The 25,815-nt window shown below is 38.7% G+C and overlaps 2 protein-coding genes across 4 annotated transcripts in view; one reads left to right on the top strand and one right to left on the bottom strand.

Annotated features, from left to right (window-relative positions):
- Window positions 1-1,009: 1,009 nt before the first annotated feature.
- Window positions 1,010-25,815, bottom strand: part of ITGA2 (integrin subunit alpha 2) — a 126,005-nt gene continuing 101,199 nt past the window's right edge. For all 3 annotated transcript variants that reach the window (XM_016953318.4, XM_526928.8, XM_009449170.5), the window contains 2 exons: window positions 6,140-25,800; window positions 1,010-4,026 (listed from right to left, as the gene is read on the bottom strand). In XM_016953318.4, coding sequence (XP_016808807.1) covers window positions 25,720-25,800 — 81 coding nt within the window. In that variant the 3' untranslated portion in view covers window positions 1,010-4,026; window positions 6,140-25,719. The remainder of the gene's footprint in view (window positions 4,027-6,139; window positions 25,801-25,815) is intronic.
- Window positions 9,070-18,246, top strand: MOCS2 (molybdenum cofactor synthesis 2). Its single transcript, XM_054684370.2, has 5 exons — window positions 9,070-9,209; window positions 14,068-14,195; window positions 14,786-14,936; window positions 15,760-15,883; window positions 17,641-18,246. The coding sequence occupies exons 1-5, from the start codon at window positions 9,112-9,114 to the stop codon at window positions 17,704-17,706; spliced, it is 567 nt and encodes a 188-aa protein (XP_054540345.1). The 5' UTR covers window positions 9,070-9,111; the 3' UTR covers window positions 17,707-18,246.

Genomic DNA, 25,815 nt, shown 5'->3' on the forward strand with positions numbered 1-25,815 from the left:
TTGAGATTCAGATAATCCTCAATCCTTAGTTCAACTTGGACCTCTGAATTCTGCTACTTTTAAGGAGATGTAGCTCAGTTTATACTCTTGCCCTATACTCAGGCATCAATCATTTCTACGGCCAGAGCTGAAAGGCTAATAAAAGGTAGATCTGGCTTCCTTACCGAGCACTGTTAAGACTAGAAGAACTTTACCTGGGCAATCCACCAAGGACTCTGGGCTCAGGTCCTTTCTTACCTTCACTGCCTCAGTTCTTATTTCTATTTTGATGAAGACTTCTGCTTCACCAACTTCCCTTTGGTGAGATATTGCAGACTTTTTTCCTCAGCTCTCCTTCTTAACACATCTGAAAAGGCAGTTTTAGGAGCTTTCTAGAGCCCACAATATGCTCCTTAAAAGCGGTGGCTAACGCCTGTAATCCCAGCACTTTGGGAGGCTGAGGTGGGCAGATAACCTGAGGTCAGGAGTTCGAGACCAGCCTGGCTAACATGGTGAAACCCCGTCTCTACTAAAAATACAAAAACATTAGCCGGGCGTGGTGGCACATGCCTGTAATCACAGCTACTCGGGAGGCTGAGGTAGGAGAATCACTTGTGCCCGGGAGGCAGCCGTATCAGTGAGCTGAGATCACACCACTGCACTCCAGCCTGGGTGACAGAGTGAGACTCCATCTTAAAAAAAAAAAAAAAAAAAAAAAGAGCTTTGGTTCTCATTGTTCAACATCTGTGTGGTATATTTTTCTGTTTCTAAAATCCATTTGTTGTGCATATCTTAGATTTTTGCAGAAATGAAATTACAAGATCTGGCTTTCCTCTGGCATCTGAAACTGGGGGATTTGATGTATACATTTTAGAAAATCATCAGTGAAGAACATATTTGCAAAAAGCTCCTGTAGCCATGTTCTTTCATTTTAAGGTGAATGATTTGCAGTTGGAATAACTAACCACAGGAGGTGTGCTTCTTTTGACCTAAATTTCCTTGAATAAACTAACAAGTACAATATATATGGTTTATTCTGGCTTTTGTTTTTATTTAAAATGACCAATGAATAAAATTACACAACATGGATGTAGCATTTTAAAATTACCTCCTTCAATTATAAAACTGACTTAATATTTTGTACACCTACAAGGTGCAAGGCACACTGCTGGGCTGTTTGTTAACAGCATACTATACTCTATGTCTTCACAAGTCATTTGCATAGAAAGGTGCTTGAAATTCTGTGTGATTTGTTAAAATCAGTAATTCCAGATGGGTTTACTTCAAACTAGTGATACAGTGATAGAGGCAGGAGGCAGAGAAATTTTAGGCAGAAAAGGGAGGGTCCCTGACAAAACCCCACCCTCAAGCCAAAAAGCCTGAAACCGCAGCCCAAAGTAGAGAACTTCTCTCCCTTTTGTCTGCTCAAATGTTGCTTTTCCCTAAATTACCCATGGCCCACCCTGCCCGCCATCCTGTGCTATAAAGACCACAGACTCAGCCAGCAGAGAGGAGAAGCAACTGGACGTGAGGGACTACGGCTGGATGTCAGAGAGAAGTGGCTTGATTTCAGAGGGATATTTTGATGCTGTAACTTTGGAGAAAAATCCAGCCAGAGATGGCAGGACTTCAGGGGAAGATTACCTACCCAGCCCATCCCCTTTTCTGCTCTCCTTCCTGCTGAGAGCCACTTTCGCTGGGAATAAAATACCCTGCATTTACCATCTGTGAATTCTTTTGTGTAACCTCATTTTCCCTGAATGCAGGACAAGCGCTCAGGAGTCATGAGTACAGATACAGAAGGCTGTGACACTGGCCCTTTACTCTTGCTTAGGGCAGCTGCCTCATGCAAAAAGGCAAAGGGCCCACTGAGCTGTTTACACTTAAGCCACCTACGGATGGTAGAGCTAAAAGAGCACTGTAGCATGTCCTCTGGGGCTTTGGGAGTCACAGGCAGCCCCACAGTCACTGCTGCAGGGCCCTGCACAGAGCTTGCTCCTGCTGGAGCCCAAAAGTGCTCACCCTGACTCCTGCATCCTCTCACCTGCATGCTCCCTCCCACGAGGGGTGGAACACAGTGTGTCCAAGTGATGGAGTTTGATCCCACTAGCGCCGAAGTGGCCGGGTTGTTCCAGTGCTGGTGCTCTCCAGTCCTCACCCTCGTTCACTTGTGCGCTCCCTCCTGTGAGGAGTTGTGGGCAGCAGGCTGAGTAAACACCTCTGACATGGGTCCCATGAAGGGGTCAGGGAAATATCCTGCTTCAGTCGTCCTTCAAAAAGTAACTACTGCATTATCTATTTTTTAATAAATTTAAATATTAAAATATGTTAATGACATTAGTCCAATGTCTACAGATCTCACACCACATAGTCCAAACTTCCTCAGACAGAAATATTTTCACTGTTCAAAAATTCTGCCACACTGGGAAATAAAGGAGTAGACATGGGCTGACATTTGAAAATCTATCACCTGTATTTTTTTTGGTAATAGAATATGATTATAAACCTCAACTTTATTACTGACTTAAACAAGGTCACTAAAGCATTTCACGAAGAGTTCCTGATAATGGGTTACCAGATATCTAGGACTAGATACTATTTAGTAGCTGAAAATGATGGCAGAAAATATATGGGCAGCAATAGAAAAAGAATGTGACTAAACATTTTTAGCAATTTGATATAAAATATTTAGATTTTAAAAAATCTGTGTAAATGGATGAATAGGTTGGATTTTAGGGAAAAAAATAGGCTCAGTTCAATTAGAGACTGAACTGTAACATGATAAATCAGAATCAATGATGACAAGTTTTATATACTATTTTAATAGCACAGAAAACAAAACCAAAAAAACCTATTACCTATTGGCGAAACGACTGATGGAACATCTAATAACTTTTAAATCAAGTTTAGCCTAAAGCTGCCTCCTTACAAATTTTAAGTTTGGTCTAAAGGTTTCTCAACACACAGTGAATTGTAACCTAACTGCATGTGTAAACAGGCTGTAACCTACTCTTATACCAATCACTGTGTTGCAGGCCATCAAAGGCAGCCAACTGTTCGAACCTTGTTCAAGTAAGGTAAACACCAAGCTGTAACCAATCCAGCTGTTTCTGTACCTCATTTTCTTTTCCTGTAATTTATTTGCTTTTTTTGTCCATAATTCTTTGATCACGTGGCAGCACTGGAGTCTCTTTGAACCTGTTCTGGTTGGGAGAGGGGCACAATTCACAAATTGTTCTTTGCTCATTTTAATTTGTCCAAAGTTTTTCTTTTGACACAATGAACTCTGATTCTGCCAGGTGTTTCTGGGAAAATTGTTTTTCAGAAAAGGCAATGAACATTTTTGATAATTTGCTACTACACGTGTGTCTGGAATTGGTTCCTTCCGGTGGGTTCTTTGTCTCACTGACTTCAAGAATGAAGGCTCAGACCTTCGCGGTGAGTGTTACAGCTCTTCAAGGTGGCATGGACCCAAAAAGTAAGCAGCACCAAGATTTATTGTGAAAAGTGAAATAACAAGGCTTCCACAGCATGGAAGGTGATCCGAGTGGGTTGCCACTGCTGGCTGGGGGGGCCAGCTGTTATTCCCTTATTTGTCCCTGCCCACGTCCTGCTGATTGGTCCATTTTACAGGGTACTGATTGGTCCATTTTACAGAGTGCTGATTGGTGCATTTACAATCCTTTAGCTAGACACAGAGCGCTGATTGGTACATTTTTACAGAGCGCTGATTGATGCATTTAGAATCCTTTAGCTAGACACAGAGCGCTTACTGGTGCGTTTTTACAGAGTGTTGATTGGTGCATTTACAATCCTTTAGCTAGACACAGAGCGCTGATTGGTGTGTTTTTACAGAGTGCTGATTGGTGCATTTATAATCCTTTAGCTAGACAGAAAAGTTCTCCAAGTCCTCACTGGACCCAGGAAGTCCAGCTGGCTTTACCTCTCACAAGCAACGTTATGTTTCTCATCTTCTAACAGAGCGTTCTGTGAAGGTCTGAGATGCTCCTACATTTCTAGTCTCATGGAATCTCGTCTTTTTTCAATCTGAAAACAAAATGGAAATGTTTTTGCCTCAACTTGTTTTTTTTCTTAACCAAGTAAGATTCCTTATGGTAAAAATAACTGGGAAAATGGTGGCTCCAACTATGTTTTCACAAAAAATTGTAGCTTAAGTGAAATGCAAATGTTCATAAAGTCATTTTGTTATTACTAAAATAATTTATATACCATTGTGATGATTCACTGATTTAATTAATGAATTCATAAGAAAAGTAAAATCAAAGCCTATGGAATAAGCCTGGAATATTTTGGTATCAGTTTGCTTGCATATCCACAAATTATAGATGGGGCTGTATTTTGTAAAAAAAAAAAAAGAACTGTGTCATATCTACAGCATAATGAATAAACGATGTGAACAGAAACTTCACAGAGAAGTATAAGTGCTCAATGAAAATATGAAAAGATTCACCTCATTAGGAATTAGAAAATAAAAAAATGAAAGCAAGGCAATATTATTAACCTATATTTACTTGAATTTATCAACAAAATAACTGGTGAAACTGATAGGATTATAAATCATCAGATTATTGTTTATTTGTAAAAGATAGTTGCTCCTAAAATATTTTCTAAAATAAAGAAGATTATGAAAAATATTAAGAAACCTGAATTGATATTTTGTAACTATATGTTCCCACTTTGGACAGTTTCCATTTTTTTTAAATATTCTGATGTCATTTACATTTTATTTTATAATCATAATCCCATAATTGATATCTTAGTTTTATGTTTGAATGGATTAAAATCTCAATGCCAGTTTTTTTAGTTTTTCATTTTTCCCATATTAATACCTTTATTGCTGAGTTATTTACTTTGATTACTCTTGATTGAGTGGACTTTTTGCCCAAGAAAGATTTTTAAGAAGGGTTCTTGGGTATTGTGTTTTTTGAGTTTTTGCTGATTTAGGAGAATCCTGCCCCACCAGTTTGGCTGTAATATTATGGGATCATGCTTTTGTTCTCAGCCTTTTTTACACACTGCACATTGCCACCTGCTGGCATCAGATGCCACTGAGGAGTCTAAGGCCACTATTGTCATTCCCTTGTTTTTATGCCTGGGTGTGAATATAGTCTTTATCCTTTATGTTTAGCAACTTTACCAGGATACACATTGGTATTCATTGCTCCTTGTCAATTTTTCCTACCAAGGACTCTCCAGCCTCACTTCTCATCACCTCCTTCTTTGCTGGAGGCACACCTGCCTTGCCAACTACTTGACCTTCTGTGAACTTACTATGCTTCTTCATATCCCTGTGGCTTGTCAGAGGCAAGTGAAATTTCTTCATGCTCTACTCCCACTCTTGTCATTTACTGCCACTATTCTAGCAGATTTACCTTCTCAGCATCTTCTCACTCCCCAGGTGACACAACTACTTTCCCCTTCCACCCTTGAAATGTAACACATATCCTTAGTATTACAGGGAATTATCATTCATATTTAAAACTCTCCTACCTAGGACTGTGAGCTCCAAGGAAAGGGACGTGTAACTTACATCCACTTAACGATGCAAGCAATTTAAAGCCAAGAGTTCTTGTTGACAAGAATTGGGAAAGTTGGTTGGACAGTATACAATTACCGAGCAGCCAATAAACAGGAAAAGTGATACAGTTCGAAAGTTCTGACCAGGCGGATATTCTAAGTCTTTAAGAAACACTAATCATATACCTGTGAAAGAAAAAAATCTTGGGCCCCTTCAAACTGGGAATTACTCAGGGCAAATCTGCCTCCTATTCTATTCAAGTCACCTCTTTTGCTGACAGAGAATAGATGCATATTCTGATTGCCTCCTTTAGAAAGACTTATCAGAAACTCAAAAGAATGCTACTATCTGTCTATTACCTACCTGGAAGCCTCCAGTTGGGGGGGGGCGGGGCTTGCTTTTAACGGTCTCCGCCTTTCTGGAAGGAACTAATGTACTTTTTACATATTGATTGATGTGTCCTGTCTCCCTAAAATGTATAAAACCAAGCTGTGCCCCGACCACCTTGGGCACATGTCCTCAGGACTTCCTGAGGCTGTGTCACGGGCATGTCCTCAACGTTGGCAAAATAAACTTTTTAAGTTAACTGAGACCTGTCTCAAATTTTCGAGGTTCACATACCGTAGGTAAAAGGGTCAGAAGCCTAAAGGTGAGCTAGTGGAAAAGCCTGAAGGCCCCTGCAAGGTTATCAGCTAAGCCTCCATAACGCAGGCGGCAAGTGTCCAGGTGAGTTTGGCGCCTGCTCGCCTGCACCACGACCTCCCTCCTGGGGAGAAGGACATGCATGGTAAGCCATTTCTCCATTTCCATACTGATTGCTTCCTCTCACCACCACGGCCCATCTGCGAAGCAAAACTAATCCTGGCGTGGAACAGGCCGCCTGAGGGAAACAGCCAGAGTCCGGCGCGGGGCGGAGCTGCTTGTGCGCATGCTCCGTGCAGGCGCAGGCGGGGGCTGAGCGCCGTCGGGTTACGCCTGCGCTCCGGGTGAGCCCGCGCCTGCGCCTTTGCGGCCGTGATTCGGTCCCGCTGTCCTAGGCGGGATGGTGCCGCTGTGCCAGGTAAGGGTGGCGGGTGTGCGTGCGGGCCTGGGTGCGGAGCCCTCCTCGACGTGTCTCTCCCGCCCTTTCCCTCCACATACCCAGCCTTGGTCAGTCGGACCTCCCCACTAGCCCCCAACCTGGCCGGCGTCTTGGGTTCGGGGGCGCCCCCGCCCCCGCCCCCGGGCCCTTCCTGTCTCCGGGCTTTACTGCCACTGCCCCAGCAGAAGTCGGGTCCTCTCCGAGAACTCTTGTCAGCTCACGGCAGCAAGGACGGACTCGTTCTGAAGGCGCCTCCACCTTTTATGACCACCTCTTTCCCAGATTATTCGTTTTGATGAAGCTAAAATTTTAATCTAAAAAGAAATGCACCTCATGGAGAATTCTTGTGAAGAACTGTGCTTCATCTGTGGATTTCTACACCCTTGATCATTTGCAAACCTGTAATTATTTCGTAAAGAGTTGTTTGCACGGAGTGACAGGTGCCTATTTTACTTCGTCGGATCCCTTACATACCAGGCTGCTGGCACAAGTTTGTTCTAGCAAATTCCAGTCTGTCGTGTGTTTCAAACCTACTTGCTTCTGTAAATGTCAGATTTACTATGTTGCATAACTTAATCCTTAGCGTCTGGGGACGATGTTATACAGACCGGAATCTAAGGTCATTTGACAACCGTGAGAAACAGGTTTTTCGCTTATTTATTCATTTATTTTATTTGTGTAACTCATCTCTTGACTCAAACATTTGTTCTTTGCTTACATATTTATAAAAGGTGCTATACTTTTATATCAATTAAGGCAGGCTTAACATGTTTTCCTAGAAGATAAATACTTAGGATTTTAATGATGGCACACTTAAGTTTGTAAAACTAAAAGGCATCCAGAAATTAGTCTGAATTGTATTTAGAACAACAAGTTTTCAGAATTTGAACTTGTAGGTATACTGAAATTTTTTACGGGTTATTTAATTTTCTTTATAAAATTTGTCTTTGATTAAAGCAATACATTTGGAAAATGAGAAAACTGCTCAACATTGACAGTCAGAAAACGAGTATGAGTTGTTATTAAAAGCGTTTTCTTTACTTTCAGGTTGAAGTATTGTATTTTGCAAAAAGTGCTGAAATAACAGGAGTTCGTTCAGAGACCATTTCTGTGCCGCAAGAAATAAAAGCGTTGCAGTTGTGGAAGGAGATAGAAACTCGACATCCTGGGTAGTTAAAAATTTGTAGAATGCATATGAGTAACACTTAAATATTTTCAAAATACATAAATGATAAAAGTAAAAATAAGGTTAATTTCGATTTCCGTGCTTAATGTCAAAAAGAATCGTTAGTTGTATTTTTTTGGAACACCTGAAAAACTCTAAATGTGCACCGTATTTTAAGAAAGGTTAAAGATATTTTACCCCAAAACACAGTGAACCGCAGAGGGACATGATTATATTCTCTTTGATAATTTACAAAACACTGCACGTGTCACTTCTGCAATTTTATAACATTAAATGAAATTGTTACAAATTCTGTTAAAAATGTGTGCTTTAAACATTTTGTTCTGCCCCTCTCTTTAGAGAGCTCAACATAGAAATTTCTAAGATTGTAAGAAAAATGAGTTACAACAAATCCTAGATGCTGCTGAATTTGAGTTTTTGTAATATTTAATTTTTTTTCTGGTTCTTGAAAAACGTATAATTTTACTTATGTCATTCCCACTTCAAGTTCTTTTTGGAACAAAATATAAAAGTGACTTATTTGAGGGTGATTCAGGAATATTAATGGTGTCACTTAAGCTTGTATAGGTGTTTAACCTGGAAGTCCTAGTTCTGTGTAAAAGATACTCCACAATAAGTGTTTAAAAGCAAACCACTTCATGATTTCATATCTTTTAAGTTGCTCTTACAGTGGCCTGATAATCAATAAAACACAGTGGGGTCTCCCATTCTGCTTTACCTGGAGGGAGACAGCTGGTCTTGTATACGTTTTCACTGTGCCTGAAAAGAAAGCTTACCATTGTTCAGGTATAAAGGAACAGCTAATAAAGCTGTGTTGCAGGTGGCTTTATGACCTATGCTATCTTTTCATCTTTCTAAGCAACTTAATCCATATTCGAGCAGGATAATGTGTACAGGCATAGTTTGTGGGCAGCTATACTTGTGCTTGAACACATGGATAGAAGGACCCTGGAAAGGCCATGTACTGATTGGAAACTTTTCTTTTGACCTGGTTTGAGTGTTGCCTCCAGTCTGGTGGGTTTTTTGTGCATTTTTTTGTTGTTTAATTCCCCAAGGCATACAACATCCAATAAAGAGTTGACAGCAGTTTAACGTATCTTTGTGGTGTATAAGTATGTTCTTCAGTGGATATGTCCTTTCTGCATATACTGTGTGTAAATTTAATTGGTAATTTTGCAGGTGATGCTTTATATATCTATGTAATATCTCTAATTGCAGCTGAAGCGATTTGAGGTCTATCTTAGCGTTGATACTTTGAGTCATATTTTTTCCCCTTTAGATTGGCTGATGTTAGAAATCAGATAATATTTGCTGTTCGTCAAGAATATGTCGAGCTTGGAGATCAGCTCCTCGTGCTTCAACCTGGAGACGAAATTGCCGTTATCCCCCCCATTAGTGGAGGATAGTGCTTTTGAGCCATCTAGGTATGTGAGATTTGTTTTTCTTAATCAGTCGTGTGGGGAAGGATCATACAGATGATAAAGTGTATGTGGTTTGCTGTTAATGTATATTCTTTGTAAGTCTGTCTGTACCAAATCTTTATTGATGCAGCAACTCTTCATTGGTGCCAACAGATTTATGAATATCTAGCACCATTTCTGCATCAAGTCTATTGTAAGCAGTTTAATTACAATAAACATATCAGTTTGATATGTTTCATTTAACATGGTTTATTGAGATCTTATGTGTCCGGCACAGTGACATATTAATATCCATATTTTGCAGGTAAAAAAACAAATTCAGAGGACTTAAAAAACTTGGCTTTGATCACATAGCTAATCACATAGCTAATAAGTGAAAGAGCCAAATTAAAAAGAATTTATTTAACTTTTAAGTTCAGGGGAACTTGTATCATGGCGGTTTCTTGTACAGATAATTTTGTCACCCAGGTATTAAGTCTAGTGCCCATCAGTTATTTTTTCGATCCTCTCCCTCCTCCCACCCTCCACCCTCAAGTAGGCTCCAGTGTCTATGGTTTCCTTCTTTGTGTCCATGTGTACTCAATATTTATCTCCCACTTGTAAGTGAGAACATTTGGTATTTGGTTTTCTGTTCCCGCATTAGTTGGCTAAGGATAATGGCCTCCAGCTCCATCCATGTCCCTGCAAAGGACTTGATCTCGTTCTTTCTTATGGCTGCATAGTATTCCATGGTGTATATGTACCACATTTTCTTTATCCAGTCTACCACTGGTGGGCATTTAGGTTGATTCCATGTCTTTGCTATTGTGAATAGTGCTGCAGTGAACAGACGTGTGCATGTGTCTTTATGACAGAACGATTATATTTCTCTGGGTATATATTCAGTAATGGGATTGCTGGGTTGAATGGCATTTCAGTCTCTAGGCCACCCTGTCTTCCACAATGATTGAACTAATTTACACTCCCTGCAGCAGTGTATAAGCATTACTTTTTCTTCACGTCCTCGCCAGCATCTGTTATTTTAATAATAGCTCTTCTGACTGGTGTGAGATGGTATCTCATTGTGGTTTTGATTTGCATTTCTCTAATGATCAGTGATGTTGAGCTTTCTTTTCATATGATTGTTGGCCACATGTATGTCTTCTTTTGAAAAGTTCCTGTTCATGTCCTTTGCCTACTTTTATTGGGGTTGTTTTTTCTCATAAATTTTAAAAAATTCCTTAGAGATGCTGTTGTTAGACATTTGTGAGATGCATAGTTTGCAAAATTTTTCTCCCATTCTGTAGGTTGTCTATTCACTCTGTTGATAGTTTCCTTTGCTATGCAAAAACTCTTTAGTTTAATTAGATCCCATTTGTCAATTTTTGCTTTTGCTGCAATTGCTTTTTGAGTCTTCTTTGTCATTAAATCTTTGCTTGTTCTTATGTCCAGAATGGTGTTGCCTAGATTGTCTTCCAGGGTTTTTCTAGTTTTTGGTTTTACATTTAAGTCTTTAATCCATTTTGAGTTAATATTCATATATGGTATAAGGAAAGGGCCCAGTTTCAGTCTTCTGCACATGGCTAGCCAGTTATCCCAGCACCATGTATTGAATAGGGTATCCTTTCCCCATTGCTTGTTTTTGTAGGTTTGTTGAAGATCAGATAGTTGTAGGTGTGAAGCTTTATTTCTGGGTTCTGGGTTCTATTTCATTTGTCTATGTGTCCTGTTTTGTACCAGTCCCATGCTGTTTTGGTTACTGTAGCCCTGTGGTATAGTTTGAAGTTGGGTAGCGTAATGCCTCCAGCTTTGTTCTTTTTGCTGAGGATTCAAGAGGTTTTCAAAAGACAACATTTGAACTCATATTATTGGACTGTCTGTGTACTTTTTTCCAACCACACTTGCTAATACTAGATAATAGCTCTCCTGGCCATGGAAAATGTAGAAAAATTTCACAGCTAATAATGCCTGAAAAGAGAGCTAATCATTGCCCAGAACTAAAGGAATAGCTTTATTGTTATGGCTGTGTTGCAGGTGGCTCTTTGACCCATGCTACCTTGTCATCTTTCTAAACAACTTAGTCCATATTCAAGTAGGATAATATACAAGAACATTGTTCAGTATAGTGTGGAGAGATCAGGCTGCTTATAAGTACAGACAGAATGAGGCTTAATTTATTGTCAGCTGAGGAACAAACAGTAGAAATTGACAGTCATCCCTGAATAAAAACTCTTGGTAAGTTAGGAATGAAAGAAGACTTTCTTAATTTGATAGGATTTTTATTCAAAATCAGGAGTAAATATCATACTTAATGGCAAAAACTTGGTTCCGTTAAAGAAAGGAACAAGCCAAGGATGCCTTTTTATCTTTTTTCACCCATTTTTTCCCCACCCTCCTGGAGGGCAATGCCACAAGAAATGAAGAATCAATCTGTAAAACAGATTGCCTCTCATGTCAACACTAGGCTTCTTTCTCAGGCCTACTATCTGGAAATAATAGAAGAATCTCTTGTCAGATATGTATCTCAATGCTATTTAGAAACTGTGGTCACCATATCACCAACATGATTTCAGGAGGTTCTAAAAATGCAGTTTTTTGGAATTTCGAATTTATTCAGAAAACTATAGGCTGCCATTAAAGGGATATTTGTGGTAATTACAGCTGTTCTTTGAAAAGGTTACGAAGATTACTCAAAAGCATTGTGTGTTACTTGAATGTGTTTCGCAGGACTGGTATTATGCATTTTTAAAACCTGCCAGCTAGGTTTTAGTAGTCTTGTAAAATCAGAAGTTGTGGGAACTCAGTATGGTTTGAAACTCATAGACCATATTTATATTACCTATATTTTATTGCAAGAAAAAGAGGTGGAAGACACTTAGGCGGCTTGTGTAGCAGATGAAAAATCCTGGAATCCAGTGGTGTATAAAGAATTGTGCTGTTTCCGTGGTGGAAAGGAGATAGGAAAAAGAACATTGGCTTAACTAGTACTCCTTGGTTGGAATTTCAGCACCTTGAGTGAGTTCCTTAACTTCTCTGAGCCTTCTTTCTCTCGTCTTTCAATTCAGATGAAACCTTACAGGATTAATAATTATATTCCTCATTGCCTGCAAGATTCTACCTACCTGTCCAGCCTCAGCCTGCCCAGTTCTCTCCGTTCGTTCTAGGTTCTGGAGCACATCACACCCTTTCTTGTCCCAGTGCCTTGTCATTGGCCACTCCCTCTCTCTGCCTGGGGGCCTGTGCCCTGGTTTCTTTACAAGACTTCCTCCTTATCTTTCAGGTCGCAACTTTTCATAGAGCCTCTTGAGAGAAATCTCCCCCAGACCCCAGGTTCTGTCTCTGAAGCCTGTTTACTTCCATAAGTTATCCCTATTTGTAATTCTGAGTTTCTCCTGTAATGCTTTGTTTCTCCTATTTGAATGTAAGCACCCTGAGGAAAGGAGCTTGAGCTTCTTTCTCCCCTGATTGATATCTAGTGCCTGGCCCTAGTCTCTGGCCCTTAGTGAGTATGTAGTAATGTTTGAGGAATTAAATGAGAAATGCATGGCAAAGGGCTTTGCACAATACCTAGTAAGTAAGTGTGCAGTTCATTCCCTTATTTCCTCAGTTACTTACCTGGGGTTTTGCCAGTTTGTGAAGGGAACCCAGTTCCAGTAGAATCACTGTCACTTCTGTTCTTCCTTTTTTGTTGGATAAAGAAAAAGACAGCTTTAGGTGTGGTGCTTGGTACCATAGTGGTGAGAGGGGATGGGCATGTAGGTGAAAGTGGCAATACCTCCACTGTATCTTGATGGGAGATATGCATAGCAGTTACAGAATTTGGAATATATTGGCATTGAGATAGATTATATTTTAGTGATCATGTTAATAATGGATTACTTTTTATGTCATGCCTGATTCATTATGAATATTAATACACATAATTGAGTTTTGTTAATTTTTACACTTGCTTATTTTTATCATTCAGATCAAATCATGCCTCCTAACACATTTAATGGTGGGGAAAAAAAGAAAAGAAACTTTTTATCTGAGGAATGTGAGCCCGTCAGATAAAACATTAAGAGGCACAGAAAGGCACTGGAATGAAATGGCAGTCATGTCACTCCCCCTTAAGCTGCATCATTACCTTTTTTTTTCTTTTTTTTTTTTTTGAGATGGGGTATCACTTTGTCGCCCAGACTGGAGTGCAGTGGCACGATCAATCTCAGCTCACTGCAACCTCCACCTCCCAAGCTCAAGCAATTCTCCTGCCTCAGCCTCCCAAGTAGTTGGGATTATAGATGTGTGCCACTACCGCCCGGCTAATTTTTGTATTTTTAGTAGAGACGGGGTTTCACCATGTTGGCCAGGCTGGTCTCAAACTCCTGACCCCAAATGATCCACCCGCCTCGGCCTCCCAAAGTGGTGGGATTACAGGTGTGAGCCACTGGTCCCTTGAAGCCACTTATTATGAGGGCTGCAGACTAGCTGAAGCTAAGAAACCATAAAGTCCATATGCTGGACACTCTAACTTGTACCCACCCTATAGTTAAACAGTGTACAGCCAATCAGTGATCAACATTATCTCTGTATGCCAGTGAGAATTCTTGGTGAAACTTTGTATCATTGTATCAGCCCACTTTTTGTTCCCTTTGCCTTTACAAACCTGCTTGCAACAAAGGCCGAGGGAGTGCTCCCCAAAGGAACTCCCCAAGGTATCTTGGAAGTATCCTGGGCCACTGTCCTTGATTTGACTCATGTAAACTCTTTATATTTTGTGCCACAGCCTCTTCCTTTTACATCGACATAATGTAGAAAAAAATATAAATTGAAAGAGCCTATAAGTTGTTGAGTGTTTTACCCCTAGGACTTCTGTTAAGGTTTGTTAATGTATTATTTCTAGGAAAGATATGGATGAAGTTGAAGAGAAATCTAAAGATGTTATAAACTTTACTGCTGAGAAACTTTCAGTAGATGAAGTCTCACAGTTGGTGATTTCTCCGCTCTGTGGTGCAATATCCCTATTTGTAGGTGAGTTGTAATTTTCATTGCATCTATCACTGTATAAGACAATAGAAATTAGCATGTGCTTTCCATGTTCAGTGTTAACGGAGGAGTTTGAAATACTGAACTTTAAACGAAGATTACTGATGATGGTGGGTAGACTTTTTTTTAGTTCTTGTTTTGTTTTAGTAACCTTCAAATTAACCTATATTAAATTACAAGGGATTTTGAAAAGTAGGATAAAAGTCATTGTTAGGAGAGAGAATTCTAGATTTTCCAAAATTGAAGGTAAAAATGTACTTGATAGTCCTGGGAACATAAATATTTTCCTTTTAAGTATCTATTAGTCAGAAGAGGAATATTGCCCGGTTTGCCAGGTGAGTGTTTTTAATAAGCTTGCTTAATCGTGCTCATCTTTGTGAAGATCTGTTTTATTTTCCTAATCAAATTTTGTTTTTAGAAGATTTCAAAGTAGTTTTAGAAGAATTGGTATGCTGCTTGTTTACTCTTAATTTACTATTAAAAATATTCCTTTTTTATTAACGTGCTATTTCTTTTGTAGGGAAAAACCTTATTTTAATTGTTTTCTTTTTCTTTCTTTTTTTTCATTTTTAAAGGGACTACAAGAAATAACTTTGAAGGGAAAAAAGTCATTAGCTTAGAATATGAAGCATATCTACCCATGGCGGAAAATGAAGTCAGAAAGATTTGTAGTGACATTAGGCAGAAATGGCCAGTCAAACACATAGCAGTGTTCCATAGACTTGGGTATGATTTCCTTTATCACTCTAAAAGTTAAGTATAATTGTTTTCCATCTTTGTACTAACTGATTCTTGAATCTTTCTTAGGAATTCTATATTACCATGAGAGGAATATTCATGTATTATTTTTGGAGGACAATAGGGATGGCTGTTAGTACCTTTAGGGACTGCCTAGTGGGTTTTGATATTGGGAGAGCTCTTGTTGCCTCTGTTGCTATAACAAACTGCACTTGTGCCAAGACTTGCAGGCCCTATGACAATCTGTGACAGATTCTTTTTGATATAAATGCCTCTGAAAGTCATTAGAGTGGTTTGCCTTTTTGTACCCCTAAAAAGAGAAGAGTTCTTGGCTTTAAAAAGAAGCCAGTAATTGAGACTGTATCTATCATACTCTGTTAGTTACTAGTTTGTTATTAATAACCAGTAGTTTTATTAATGGTTAATATTACTCCTATTACTTGATATGTATTATTTTAAATTTTGTATTATACTCGTTAGGACCTAACTTTGTATTTCTAGGCATTACTTGGCACTGTGCCTTGTTGAGTCAGTTGTTTGCTGTATCAATGAAAGGATTTTCCTTGGTGCCCATCAGGAGGGTTTAGTGGATAGATTCTGACAAATTAGCTGTAGCATCAGCCTCATCTACTGCCTCTGCTGAATGCTACTGCAATTAATTACTCTTTTCTAACTGTATGTTTACGTAAAATAGAACTACAGTATAATTCTAAGACTGCATACCTGGATTTTTTTTCATCTGTCTAGCAGATTCTTTAACACGTAGATTCAGAGATGATGGTGATTTTTTTTTCTCTTCATCTTGTTAAAGCTTGGTTCCAGTGTCAGAAGCAAGCATAATCATTGCTGTGTCCTCAGCCCACAGAGCTGCATCTCTTGAAGCTGTGAGCTATGCCATTGATACTTTAAAAGCCAAGGTGCCCATATGGAAAAAGGTAAGTTAAGAAAATAACACATTTTAGCATGTGGACCTGATTTTTCTCAGGAATTTTTAGATAAATCCCCTCATATTTATGGACTTTTTACTCACTGTAGTATCTTGTTTTATCTGTGAAATATCTTCTTTCCAAGATTTGTTAAGCATGAAAAATATGTGCCCCAAAGAATGCATGGCACACAGTAAGCCTCAATGAGTGATAACAGTGAGAACTCCTAGTCTGGACTGTTGGAGGGGTTCATACATGAAGTTATTTTCCTTGGATTATAATTCCCTTGAATTAGAGGGTCTTTCTGTTGGAGAGTGAGAATAATGCATTAGCTATTTAGGTAATGGCTAAAATAGAAATTCTTTAAAGTGAAAGAGGCTTTTTTTCCCTAGAGGTCCTTTTTAGGGAAGAAAAAAAAAAGGTCAGATATTGCTCCCTCTGAGAAAATGCAGTGAGTGGATTTAAAAACAGAAATAGGAACTTCTGGCATGTTTTCTGTCAATAAGGGCAAGTAATTCTCTGGTTAAATAGAGCATTCTGATGGGATGAAAAGGCCCAACTCCCTAGTTTCTCCCCTGGTGTAGTAACATTAACAGTGGGATTGTTCTGTGGTTGCACATTCAATGTCTAGAATTGTCTAGAATTGCCTACAGCATTGTGGTTGACAGAAAGCTGAGGAGTTAATGAACAGCTCAGTAGATCAAAAGACCAGAGCAGAGAGCCAAGGCTTTTAAAGGGCACTTCTCCCCTCCTTCCCAGGGGACCTGCCTCAGTCAGTGGTAGAAATAAGCAAGTTGGACTCATAACCAGGGCCTGGGAAATTTGATGACGATGTTTTCAGAATAAAATTGAAGCCCATTGTTATAAGAGAATACGTAGGGATTAGAGGATAGAATATGTGAAAGGAAACTTAGTGAAGCTCAGATATATTGTTCCCTTGCTATAAACAAGGCTGACACAATTTTGATAGAACAGGAGGCAGGCCCCCAGAGAGGGAGAGGTAGGAAGAGCATTCTAAGATCAGCTGCAAGCCTGGGAGGCAGGGGTAGCTTTCTTCACCAGGGAGGAAAGGGTGCACAGTCAGTGGACAGAAAGTAGATGAGAGCAACCCCAGAAATACAGGTAATGAGCAGGAGTTGGGGCATATTCTTGTTTTCATGCTTTGAGGACTAGCTGGGCTTCGTATTTTGCTTTTGTTTGTCCATAGAGAGTCCGAGGAAGTGCAGGAGTTCAGAGGACAGTTGAATTTGAATTCCTCTCCCTACAGAAATGGAATGTGACTAGAGAGTGAGAAGAGAAAGTGATATGTTCTCCTTACCCCTCCTTTCCACAAACTATGTAACTTCTAGTCTGGTTCTAGTCTCGGCCTGTGCTTTGAGATCATCTGTGATATAGGGAAGGGTGGCAGGTAGGTAGAGTGCATATGTCAAAGAACAGCTCATACCAGAGGGCAGCTCAAACTTGTTTAGGAACTTCTGAGAGGTGATCACTTAATTCAACAGTTAATGAAGATATTTGCCTTTGGAAAAGCATATTTAGAAATGTTGAAGTAGTAGGTATGTTTGGAAAGAAAAAAAAGTGTTTAAAACTAAAGACTTTCTATCTTCCCCTATGTAACCTTGCCCATGATGTCTCTCGTCATGATTGTTAAAAGAGGAGCCATCGAAATAGATGTGATATTCATTTGTCTGATTTATTCAAATATATTTTACATTCATATAGTAGAATGGTCTATTTTTAATACCTGTTATGATTTTGTTTTTTAGGAAATATACGAAGAGTCATCAACTTGGAAAGGAAACAAAGAGTGCTTTTGGGCATCCAACAGTTAATCACTTATGTTTTTAGAGCGTGCAATCTTAACTTCGTTAAACTATTATTATTGATCACATTTTGATTTTTTTCTCTCCACATCAGGATAGTTTACTGAAGCACAATCTCTTATACTAGTGGGACAAAAGGGAGAAAAAGGAAGCAAGATAAATGGGTATGTAGGATGAAGCGTTATTTAAAATGGAACTAAAGATAGGAGGAGGACTGTAGGAAGAAATGGAATAATTTAAATGTGAGGAAAGATATCTGTGGTAGACGTGTCCTTCCATGACTAATTTCTAATTGTAACTCAACACACATTGAGGTATGGGCCCTCCTCAGTGACTTTAACTAGCTCAGAAACATACTCCCCCACCAACCCCACCTCACCGCCCCCCATCCCGGTTCTGGGAGAGCATTGTTATTAAGGATGCATGACAGGAATGTTGGCAGAACTGGAAAGTATTAAAAAAGCATTATCAGACAGTCTTGATATTATGTATTTTCAGAAATATATTAAAAATAATAAACTAAAACCCATGATTTCAAAAGTTTAAAAAGAGTATTTTCTTTTTTTTTTAATTGCCTAAAATAGTTCTCATTATGGAGATTTCTGGGATTTCAGAATCTATAATCTTACCAGAAAACTTTTTGTTGTTTTTTATTAGTTGTTAATTTTGTATCAATATACAAATCAGCACAAAATTGTCATAAAGCTAACTAGCAACAGGGTGGTTTGTGTTGAAATGTTTAGGTAAACAATGCCCCAATTTTTAACTGGTTAAGCTTTATAGTATTTTGATAGACTTGTACATATAAGTCCCATATAGTTCTTAAATTTTTTTTTCCAGCTTTATTTAGGTATACTTGACAAAAATTGTATATATTTAAAGTATACAATGTGATTTTTGATACACATATACATTGTGAGGTGATTACCATAATCCAACTAATTAACATATTCCTCAGCTCACATAGTCCCCTTTTTTGTGTGGTGAGAATATTTAAGGTCTACTCTCAGCAAATTTCAAGTAAACACATAGCTCATAAAATAATAAAATACCGGCAAAATTTGGGCAGTTGGCATCATCACAAAATTTGCATTATGCATATTAAGAACAAAAGTTATACTTTCAGACACTTAGATTGAAGGATTTTTTTCTTATGTCTGGGACAAATAAGAAACCTAGTAATCCTATTTGTTATATGTAGTGAAAACATCTTTTACCTAAGGAACCCATTTATTCAACAAATATTTATTGAATGCCTGTTTTGTGCCAGGCACCCACCCATTGATCTTTTTCTGCCAACCTAAAATACCTTGAGGAACACTCCGCATCTTATCTGTGGCTGGGACCCACAGGACAGCCACACTGACTTTAGGAATCACCTGGTTACATCAGTTGATGCTTGTTCATTAGTCTGTCTGGAGAGATTGGGCCAGAAGGATACTGGAAGGGCAGACAAACCCTCCGCCTACTTCCTCTGCCGGGTTCGGGTTGCCTGTTTGGTCTCAGTCTTACCTTCACAGTTCAGTGTCACTCTGGCTTGCCATCGAGCTTCAGCCTGTCCCCATTGGAGAGAAGGGGTGGGTGTTGGCTGTTGCATTATATCTGAAAGCACATTATCATGGGGTTACTGGGTCACTAGACATTTCTAGGATTCTGGACATAGGTTGTTAAATGGATGTTATGTCATATGCAATGTTGATAGGTATATGTGGATTTCAAGACTTTCCAACTTAGATATTTCTTTAGAAGTTCCTTATTGAGGGTAATGATGTTTTTAAATAACATAGAACATTATGTTTTAAAAGAATCATGCCTTCATTAAGTAGGCTTTATTCTAAGTTTGGAACTGAGACTGTTATGCTTTTAAAGTCTCCAATAGAGAGGTTAAGGAGTTAACCTGGGGCATGCCAGAACTGGGATGGAATGGCCTTGAAAGATTTTAGTGCATTGCACTTGACTTAGATAGGATCTTTACTGACCCTTGCTTACTTAGGAGTGGCAGAGTTAATTGGTGGTTCAGATATTAAGGGGCTACTGTCACTCTGATATGTAGCTTTTCTATCATCTCTGTAACTTAGCTTCAAGTAACTAGAAGAGTAATCTTAAAAAAAAAATTAGCCTTTAATCAGATTGCCTGCAGTGTTTCATGGTCACTTTAAAGCCGTGACTTTGCATGATTGCTAGGTAAGTTCACTTAAGAAATAGGAAATTCAAATTATTTATGTTTCAAATATTTTTGAACAGGTGGTAAAATGAAATTGATTTTTATCATCTTTGAATGAAAGTAACAGCAGATATTCAATGAGTGACTTATTTTGTGGACATTTTTGTCCTTTGGATATGATGTATAGAGTCACAATATATTTTCAGCCTTTTTTGAGAAATAAGTGATTTAGACATCTTACACAGTTACTGAGCACCTGGTACAGTAAAGATCTCTCTTAAGAATGATTTGTGTGATGTAGTTAGGTGGATCATCCAGCAGAGGGCAGTAGAGCCAGAGCCGTAGTAAAAGTTATAGTAAAGTTGCTCTTAGCAACTTGAGTCTTAGATGTAATTTTGCATAGAACCAAAAGTTCAGTTTAGTAGCCATTTTCTTTAGTCAGGCTGTAGTGGTTCCGAAATGAAAATTAGGCCCTGATTTTGTGTAAGATGATGTCCAATCTTTAATTGACACCTTAAAAATATTAAAAGATTATGATAGGATCAGGAAGGAGTTTTTGAAAATGCAATTTGTAGTTTTTAACAAGTGATGTAGAATAAATAAAAAAGTACTTTTTAAAAAGTAAGTATAAAATTATTTTCCAGTTAACTCTATGGGACATAAATGATTGCTTTAATACAGGTCTTTAACAGCATTTCCTAACCTGCTCTGTGAAAAACAAAGAAATAAAACTTAGTGCTCTCTTTCTCTAACATTTTAAGAGCTGGGCGGGGGGGGTCTCATGTTGCTGGCCTTGAACTCCTGGGTTCAAAGGATCCTCCCTGCCTCAGCCTCCCAAGTAGCTGCAATTCCCACATTCAGGTCTCCAAGATTGTATTTTAATGTGAGATATATAGCAGACACACTTATTGATGGTTGTGCTGCAGTGAGCTGCCCTCCTGAGATGGCTCAGCACAACTGCGATGGGCAGGGAGGCATGTGAGAGAGCGCCGCAGACATGAATGGAGATGCTGGTGCATCGCTATTTATGGCAGCACACACACACTTTCCACCCTGTCTTTGCATTACTCTGCCATCTGTACAGCGATGGCAGTCTGTGAGCCCAACGTGTACTTACTTTATAACTTACAGCATATTTATTATTTCAGCATATTTACTCTCTAAAAATATTTAAACCTTCCTGCTTATTATGATTTTTTTTAAACTATGCAGATGACTCTGCTTTTGCATGTTGCAGCAGTTTGGCTGATTTTTTTTTCCCTCTCTATTCCAAGCACACATTTTATTTCAAAAGGTAAGCTTTAGAGCAGTGCTTCTGAACTTCAATGCAATATGAATCACCTGGGGATGCTGTAGAACTTACAATTTGACTTGAATAGTTTTGAGTGGCCCCTGAGATCTGTGTTTTTAACAGGCTCCAGGTGATGCAGCACCCTCTGTCCCTGGGCCACACTTTGAGGAGCAATGCTTTACACTGTCTCAAAACTTTGAAGGCAGTTTAAGAGTCTCACAAAAGATCCTTGTGGTCACTGCTAGAAACATAGACTGGACACTTATGGCAAATTAATTATAGCCTCAGTCTTCTTAAATTGAGTCTTGGATGTGAGCAAAGTGAATGTATAAGATAAAAATAGTAAAATATATAACTTATAAAAGCCCAAAGAAAATGGCTTTATTTTCAAAACGATTGTAACAATATTCAATAATGTGGTATGAAAAAAGTGGCTTACAATTAATGAAACTTTTCTGTTTGTTATACTTGGATATGAGAAAAACTATTAACTAGTTTATGTTGACTACAATTTAATTTTTGTTTCTCATAAATCAAATGAATTCTGCAGCTTTTTGTACAAACATGCATTTATTTTTACAGTTTTTGTGGAAAGAGGCAAAACACATTTAATCAAAAACATCAAACACCACATTTGAAAAAAGACTTATTATGTATAAAGGAAAATATCCAAGACAATTTCTTTAAAATATATACAATTCTAACATAGTTATGCAATATATACATTCATATTTTGACTTAATCTGCCAAAATAAACAGGTACATATGAAACTTTATTTACATAATGGCTACAGTTTCAGTCTTTAGAGTTCAAAGAAATAATATTTTCACCTATTTCATACTTTTCCCCCATGTTTCTCATTCACCTCTAGAGGTTTAAATTAACCTTTCAAATTGATTAAAATGGGTATGCCTGAAAGGGCATAGTCCTACAAAGTTGTTTATATAATTGTTTTATGTGTGCAAATTGAAATATTAAAGATGGATCAGGAATCTCAGTTTAAGGAATCCTGCCTTCTGTATGATGATGTCTTAATTTTTGAGATTTTCATATATTGGGTTATAGCTATATATCAGGACAGGTAAATACATTATAAAATTATAACCTTTATAATAATTTTTAGTATAATCACTTGTGTGACTATAATAAATTGGCTTTAGTTTTCTTTACTCTTCACAGTTTTAATAGGTAACTATTTTACAAAAATAACATTGCTAGGTAGAAAAATTTCTGTTCAGTTAGGAGTTCTTATTTTGCTGCTGAAATGAGTCATGCACAATTTTAAATCTCTGTAGTTTCTTCATAAGCTATTTTACTATCTTACTATTTTATAAGCCTTGTGTGGCAGTCAAGTTTTTACCACATTCTATAGACCTTGTCTGTACACCATTTATGAAATGGAAATTTGAATATGACATCTTTTATGCCCTCTACTTACTTTTAAAGCAAAAATATTGTTGAATAGGAACACATAGCTTTTATTTAAACAATGTTTTTTCCCCCTAAATTTCTTGTATGAATACTCACCTTTGCTTAAAAGTGCTTGAGAAATACTGCCCCCCAGGAGGCATTTGACAATGTCTGGAGACACTTTTTGATTGTCATGACTGCAGGGGGAGCATGCTCTGGCATCGGGTAGCTAGAGGCCAGGAATGCTGCTAAACATACACTAAACATACCTTCTAGGACAGGGCTGCTGTCCTACAAGGTACAGGACAGCCCCTGCAAGGAAGAATCACCTGGCCCCAAATGACAGTAGCGCCCAGGTTGAGAGACCCTGTCCTGGTGTGATAAATGGTGCAGAGACAAGTGGCTAATGGTTTATAGTAATTCAACTACTCCCTGGAAACAGTGTAAACTAGGCTGATTACCTAAGGCAAGGCTAACCGAAGCTTTCAAGTTCCGTATATGTATGTTTAGCACTTATTTAAGGAAGTACTCACCTAAAGGAGGTGAAACAGAGTAAAAGGAAGGATGTGCTATAATTCTTTGTATAGCACATTGAAAAGCTAGTATTTACATATACAGTACTAACTTTTTTTTTGTTTTTTGTTTTTTTTTTTTTGAGACAGAGTCTTGCCCTGTCACCCAGGCTGGAGTGCAGTGGCGCGATCTCGGCTCACTGAAACCTCCGCCTCCCGGGTTCAAGTGATTCTCCTGCCTCAGCTTCCCGAGTAACTGGGATTACAGGCACCTGCTACTACACCCAGCTAATTTTTGTATTATTAGAGATGGGGTTTCATCATGTTGGCCAGGCTAGTCTCAAACTCCTGACCTCATGATCCACCGGCCTCAGCCTCCCAAAGTGTTGGGATTACAGGTGTGAGCCACCGTGCCTGGCCACACTGTCTTTTTAAATAGTCATTTTTTTGAAACAGGGTCTTGCTATGTTGCTTAGGCTGGACTTGAACTCCTGGGCTCAAGCGATCTTCCTGTCTCAGTCTCTCAAGTAGCTGGAGCTTCAGGTACACACCAGCATCACTAGCTGTTAAATATTCTTTATCAAGCTAATGACTAGTTTCTCCAGTCTTTTTTTTTTAAATAAAATTTTGTTGGAATGAAACAGCAAATTCTCACAGCTGTTAAAAGAATTGGACTCTGGCATACCTAACTGGAGAATACCATGCTGTTTTTTCTATAAACCGCTGGCATTTTATGCCTTTTTTGTTTTGTGTTGTCAACTACAAAGTAATTCTGTAAACAGTACAGATAGCCCTGGACTGCCACCACGGGCCGGGCCAGGGTAGTCAGTCAAGGTTGTCCATATGCACATGGGCAGATAACCTGTTTTCCTCTGACATTTTTTTCCAAGTCAAATTCTTGGAGGATTGTGTATTTGTATTATAGGAAGTCCAGATCATAGACTTTTAAAACTAAAAGCATCACTGCTGAACTCCAGCTCAGTCTTCCCATTTTATAATGAGGACTCTGAAGTTTATAGAGGTCAAGGACTTGTCCAAAGCTTTAGATATGTAGTGTCTGTGCCCTTTTCCTCTAAGTTTCTCCTAGAGAATGTGGGGGCTCAGGAACAGAGAAAATAAGGTGCAAAAAGTAGAAATGGGTGGTGTTTCTCAAAGTGTGGTCCATCTGCATCCTAGTGACTGGGGTGCTTGTTAAAATGCAGATTGCTGGGCCTTATCCCAATCTGACCAAATCATCTCAGGATCTACCTTTTGAACAAACTTGCCTAGGTCAAATTCACTCTTGTGGAAGTTTAAGTACTTCAGAAACAAGACAGCCACAGAAGGTGCACCTGCTAATTTGGTGGCTTCCAGTGCCTCATCTGTAACTTCTGGTGAAATCCTGAGATGTTTTACTTTACATTGTTTACATCCCGTAACATTCCAACATTTAGAAATTCACTCGAGCTTATTTTTCTTACTTGTTTAGCACTAAATGAAAATAGCTACCTGAAGTTAAGGAGTTTATATACAGTAATTCATGCAAGTGTGTAAATTAAACAGATGACTTCCCCCCCCTAATATCTAATGCACAGCAGCTGTCCTGAAGGAGTGGGAACTTTGGATGAGGGGTAAAGGAGGGGATAACTTTGGACCGCTGGAGAGAAAGTCAGGCTGTAGAGGGCTTCCATAATAATGGTACCACCAGGAGGTGGGTGAGTGGTTCAGTATGGGAGGAGGAAGGTTGCCAAAGAAATTACTCATCTTTCAAAAATTCACTAGGTTACTGCCAGTCAGCCAAACAAATCCTAGAAGAGAACTGTTGTGCCTCCTAAAAGAGAAAGGAAATCTCCTTCTTTTCCCTCCTCTGGCGCAGGATGGGCTTCTAGCAGATGGGATTTTACATAAATGTTATATTCTGAGTTTTAAACAAAATTTTGTGCCTTAGTCTCTATATCGCCCCCTCTCCTAACTTAAATGGACATATAGGAGGTATACTCTTAAGCTCAGTTATTCAAGCATGTTTTGATCATTAGAGCAAGATGGGGTGTGGAAGGGGCAGCCGTGGTCTAAAAGGAACCAACAACAAATTTTACCTAGTTTATAAATAAAATTATCACTTGGAAGTATCATCTGTGGCAACTTTGGATGAGCAGCATAAATTGAAAAAACCTGTGTTTTGTTTTCCCTCTTGTTAACATCAATATTCATTAAAATATACACAAGCGGAAGTACTTACATATCAGGCACTTCCACTTCTGTAGTTGCTGTTTAAAGACAAATATTTTAAAGAGAACAGTTTTCCCCCTTAAAATCTGAGAGTATCATATTTTTCTTTAAAAGTTGTCATGCTTGGAAGCATTTCATGTTTCTGACACAATGCACATTAGAATGTAAACTCTGGGCCAGCCAGTTTAAAGATTACTTTTTTCCCCATCATATAAAATAGGTATTTTCCTTATTATTTCCCTACCTGCCCCCCGCACCTCCCCCACCCGCCACAATTTCTTCATTCCAAACTGACCTGCAGTTTTCTCTTAAAATACCAGGTTAGTTTACCTACGACATGATAAAAAAATATGGGATTTAAAAAGAAATCCATTCACGCAAACAGCAAACCCTGGCTGGGATGCTGCCAGTTCCCACTGCAGGTAGGTCTGCTGGTTCAGCTACTGAGTTCTGTGGTCTCATCAATCTCATCTGGATTTTTGGTCATCTTTTCATATTTTCTTTTGAAGAAGCCGAGCTGTAAAGGTGATGA

The sequence above is a fragment of the Pan troglodytes genome, chromosome 4 (genome assembly GCF_028858775.2).
Source record: "Pan troglodytes isolate AG18354 chromosome 4, NHGRI_mPanTro3-v2.0_pri, whole genome shotgun sequence".
In the NCBI taxonomy this organism is placed as follows: domain Eukaryota; kingdom Metazoa; phylum Chordata; class Mammalia; order Primates; family Hominidae; genus Pan; species Pan troglodytes.

What these genes read in the sequence shown, in the direction of transcription:
- MOCS2 (XM_054684370.2), top strand. Translation starts at nt 9,112, where the DNA reads ATGTCGAGCTTGGAGATCAGCTCCTCGTGCTTCAACCTGGAGACGAAA. An exon ending in AGTGCTTTTGAGCCATCTAG is followed by an intron (nt 9,210 to 14,067) that starts GTATGTGAGATT and finishes TATTATTTCTAG; the next exon opens with GAAAGATATGGATGAAGTTG. An exon ending in GCAGTGTTCCATAGACTTGG is followed by an intron (nt 14,937 to 15,759) that starts GTATGATTTCCT and finishes ATCTTGTTAAAG; the next exon opens with CTTGGTTCCAGTGTCAGAAG.